Raw genomic sequence first — 4,991 nt, forward strand, 5'->3', positions numbered from 1 at the left:
CAAAGGGGGTCAAGTGTGACTCTATGAGCCCCTTTGACTCATTAAACAATGACATATGTCCCTAGGACCCCTAGGGACATATTCGAATCGTTCATATGGGTCAAAGGGGGTCATAGGTCACACTATGACCCCCTTTGACCCATATTACCCATTCGAAAATGTCCAAGGATCCCTAGGGATATATGTCATCATTTAATGGGTCAAAGAGGGTCATAGGTCACCCTATGACCCCCTTTGATCCATATGAACGATTCGAATATGTCCCTAAGGGTCATAGGACCCTTAGGGACATATGTCATCGTTTAATGGGTCAAAGAGGGTCATAAGTCACCCTATGACACCCTTTGACCCATATGAACGATTCGAATATGTCCCTAGGGGTCCTAGGACTGCTAGGGACATATGTCATTGTTTAATGGGTCAAAGGGTGTCATAGGTCACCCTATGACCCCCTTTGACCCATATGGCCCATTTGAATATGTCCCTAGGGGTCCTAGGTCATTCACCTCACAGTCGTGGGTATTAAACTTATCAAGTGGAGTTATCACTTGACGAAGGCATCTCAACCTTTGTGAACCAATTTGAGACATGGTTGTCAACCATGGTAAAATTGACACTTGTTGAGTTAACCTTCTCGCATCAAAAAGATGCTTTGTAATAATGTTTGTCGGTGTGTTCTTATCCCAACGTCCTGTTCACCTCCTTTTCTGTAGTGGAAGTCCTGTTTGGGATTCCTTTCTGTCGAAAGCACTTTCCACACATCCACCTCCTATGGTCGGACTTGAAACAATTGTAAACTAAGGATAAGTCTCTCCATCTATATAAGGATGAGCTTCCTTCAGTCTTAGGCAGAGGTGAAAATAGCTAAGAACTTGTTGAGTCTAGGTCAAGTCTTAGAGGATTGTCTTAGTTAGTTTGAAGAAATCATTCTGGCATAGAGAGTATGCTCTCTTCTCTTTGAGAAGATCAAAAATCAGACTATCTAGAACTGATTCAGTCCCACTGCGCATATGAGCATGTGATGTACATTGTGAATATTTCATAAGCTTCTGAATATCAATATCAAGATAATGCATCTTGTTCACAATTCACAGCTAAGAACTTGGAGGTTCAGGGACCAGGAGGTGTAGACATAATAGGAGGAGGACCAGGAGGTGTTTTCAAAGGAGGCATTGACGGTTGTCGAGACATGCTGGGTACAGAAGATGAACTAGATATATTGGACATACTCCTAGTCAAGGACTGACGTGCAGGAGTTGACGCAGAGGACGAGGTTTGCGAAGGAGAGAACAAGATCCTAGCTTGATTATAATCTTCTTGTACATTGGAAATATTGGTCATAGTTCGAGGACCTTCAAGCTGTCTTAATGCCTTCATATCAACTATCCATTCTCATGGCACTTGGATATCTGATAATTGCAACATTCTAGGTGCAGTGATTTGAGCACCTTTTGCATCTGTCTGCCATAACAGAGAATATATATTTATAGATTTGTCTACACGAGGGTCCTTTACTACAGGAACTATTATGTTAAACAAACAGCCATAAAAAGCAAACTAAAGGGCATGCGTTCTAGATCCAGGCTTCATATTTAAGTACTGGGTTCCAAATTGAAACATTAACACTTTATCTAGATGGTCATCTAGAAGACTGACAACAAAATTAGGGATGACATCAAAGGCAGTTGCACCTACGGCCATGGGAGCAGAGATACCTCCCATTAACATATCACAGTATCGGTTATGTCTAACATCGAGCAATGTCATCATGACAGTTTCTAGAATACCTTTCCGATACAAGGGTTCAATACTGGCCACTATGCTACCTATATGCAAGTACTTATATCCATTCTTTGTCTTTGCTTGCTTAACTAGATTTTGAATATCTTTGCTAGACAAAAGATTTATGAAGCTATGAGGCTCATTGTTTTTCACAACTACTTGGAGTTCTATCAACTTACAGATTGTTTTTGACTTGTAGGCTAACAAACCTAAATCACTATAAATCTCATTCCACTTCTTTATAGGTAATTTAAAATGTTCATTAGGCATATAATAAGCTTCAGACTGTGCAACATCTTCTTCAACATTTATATCCTTAATGGAGTCAAAGACGGAGCCCAAACTTACTAATTCTGATGTTTGATCTGCAGACTCTCGATCAGCTGGATCGGCCATCTCGATCTCTATTTTGTATGTTGGTAGAAAGTGCACTACCTTCCCTGCCTCTTAACGCCTTCACATGGCTACGACATGAGGACTTACTTCACGCTGAAGACCAGACAGAATAACAAGAGACACTAACAATTGCAAAGATCAAACAGAGGGCATAACAAGAAAGAACAAGGCTCTGATACCAACTTTTACATGGAGCTGTGAATTGTGAACAAGATGCATTATATTGATATTGATATTCGGAAGCTTATGAAATATTTACAATGTACATCACACGCTCATATGCACAGTGGGACTGAATTAGTTCGGACCCCTAAGAACATATGTCGTCGTTTAATGGGTCAAAGACCTATGACCCCCTTTGACCCATATAAACGATTCAAATATGTCTTTAGGGGTCCTAGGACCCCTAGGGACACATGTCATTGTTTAATGGGTCAAAGGGGGTCATAGGTCACCCTATGACCCCCTTTGTCCCAAATGAACGATTCAAATATGTCCTTATGGGTCTTAGAACCCCTAAGGACATATGTTGTTGTTTAATGGGTCAAAGGAGGTCATAAGTCACCCTATCACTCCCTTTGACTCATATGAACGATTTGAATATGTCCTTAGGGGTCCCAGGACCCCTAGGGATATATGTCATCATTTAATAGGTCAAAGAGGGTCATAGGTCACCCTATGACCCCCTTTGACCCATATGAACTATTTGAATATGTCCTTATGGGTCCTCAGATGCCTAGGGACATATGTCATTGTTTATTAGGTCAAAGGGGGTCATAGGGTGACCTATGACCCAAACCTATGACCTCCTTTGACCCATATTACCCATTCAAATATGTCCTTAGGGGTCCTAGGACTCTTAGAGACATATGTCGTCGTTTAATGGGTCAAAGGGGGTCATAGGTCACCCTATGACCCCCTTTGACCATATGAACGATTTGAATATGTCCCTAGGGGTCTTAGGACCCCTAGGGACATCTGTCATCATTTAATGGGTCAAAAGGCATCATAAGTCACCCTATAACCCCCTTTGACCGATATGAACGATTCGAATATGTTCCTAGGGGTCCAAGGACCCCAAGGGACATATGTCATTGTTTAATGGGTCAAAGGGGGTCATAGGGTGACCTATGACCCCTTTTGACCCATATGAATGATTCGAATATGTCCCTAGGGGTCCTAGGACTCTTAGGGACATATGTCGTCATTTAATGGGTCAAAGGAGGTCATAAGTCACCCTGTGACCTCCTTTGACCCATATGAATGATTCAAATATGTCCCTAGTGGTCCGAGGACCCCTAGGGACATATGTCATCGTTTAATGGGTCAAAGGGTGTCATAGGTCACCCTATGACCCCCTTTAATCCATATGGCCTATTCGAATATGTCCCTAGGGGTCCTACTAGGGACATATGTCATCATTTAATGGGTCAAAAAGAGTCATAGGTCACCCTATGACCCCCTTTGACCCATATGAATGATTTAAATATGTCCTTAGGGGTCCTAGGACCCCTAGGGACATATGTCATTGTTTAATGGGTCAAAGGGGGTCATAGGTCACCCTATGACCCCCTTTGACCCATATGAACGATTCGAATATGTCCTTATGGGTCCTAGAACCCCTAGGGACATATGTCATCATTTAATAGGTCAAAGAGGGTCATAAGTCACCCTATGACTCCCTTTAACCCATATGAATGATTCGAATATGTCCTTAGGGGTCCTAGGACCCCTAGGGACATATGTCATCATTTAATGGGTCAAAGACTGTCATAGGTCACCCTATGACCCCCTTTGACTCATATGAACGATTTGAATATGTCCCTGTATCCTAGGACCCTTAGGGACATATGTCGTCGTTTACTGGATCAAAAGAGGTCATAGGGTGACCTATGACCCAAACCTATGACCCTCTTTGACCCATATTACCCATTCAAATATGTCCCTAGGGGTCCTAGGACCTCTAGAGACATATGTCATCGTTTAATGGGTCAAAGGGGGTCATAGGTCACCCTATGACCCCCTTTAACCATATGAACGATTCAAATATGTCCTTAGGGATACTAGAACCCCTAGGGACATATGTTGTCATTTAATAGGTCAAAGGGGGTCATAAATCACCCTATGACCCCCTTTGACTGATATGAACGATTTGAATATGTCTCTCAGGGTCCAGGGACATATGTCATCATTTAATGGGTCAAAGGGGGTCATAGGGTGACCTATGGAACCCTTTGACCCATATGAACGATTCAAATAGACATATGTCATCGTTTAACAGGTCAAAGGGGGTCATAAGTCACCCTATGACCCCCTTTGACCCATATGAACGATTCGAATATGTCACTAGTGGTCCTAGGACCCCTGAGGACATATGTCATCATTTAATGGGTCAAAGGGTGTCATAGGTCACTTTATGACCCCCTTGATCCATATGGCCCATTCGAATGTGTCCCTAGACCCCTGGGGACATATATCATCGTTTAACGGGTCAAAGGGGGTCATAGGTTACCCCATGACCCCCTTTGACCCATATGAACTATTTGAATATATCGTTAGGGGTCCTAGGACCCCTACAAATATATGTCATCATTTAATGGGTCAAAAGGAGTCATAAGTCACCCTATTATCCCTTTTGACTGATATGAACGATTCAAGTATGTCCCTATGGGTCCTAGGACCCCTAGGGATATATGTCGTTGTTTAATGGTTCAAAGGGGGTCATAAGTCACCCTATGACCCTCTTTGACCCATATGAATGATTTGAATATGTCCCTGGGGTTCCTAGGACCCCTAGGAACATATTTCATTGT

The 4,991-nt window shown here is 42.5% G+C and overlaps 1 protein-coding gene across 1 annotated transcript; it reads right to left on the reverse strand.

Moving 5' to 3' along the window:
* Nucleotides 1-1,557: 1,557 nt before the first annotated feature.
* Nucleotides 1,558-2,178, reverse strand: LOC149536147 (uncharacterized). Its single transcript, XM_089806239.1, has one exon. It carries the CDS (start codon nucleotides 2,176-2,178, stop codon nucleotides 1,558-1,560), a length of 621 nt encoding a protein of 206 aa, XP_089662365.1.
* Between the last annotated feature and the right edge of the window lie 2,813 nt (nucleotides 2,179-4,991).

This window comes from Cupressus sempervirens, chromosome 10, assembly GCF_028749045.1.
Source record: "Cupressus sempervirens isolate cs-2001-9-10 chromosome 10, ASM2874904v1, whole genome shotgun sequence".
NCBI classification, from domain to species: domain Eukaryota; kingdom Viridiplantae; phylum Streptophyta; class Pinopsida; order Cupressales; family Cupressaceae; genus Cupressus; species Cupressus sempervirens.

Bases quoted from the DNA above. Each gene is read 5' to 3' on its own strand.
- LOC149536147 (XM_089806239.1), bottom strand. From the start codon at position 2,178: ATGGCCGATCCAGCTGATCGAGAGTCTGCAGATCAAACATCAGAATTA.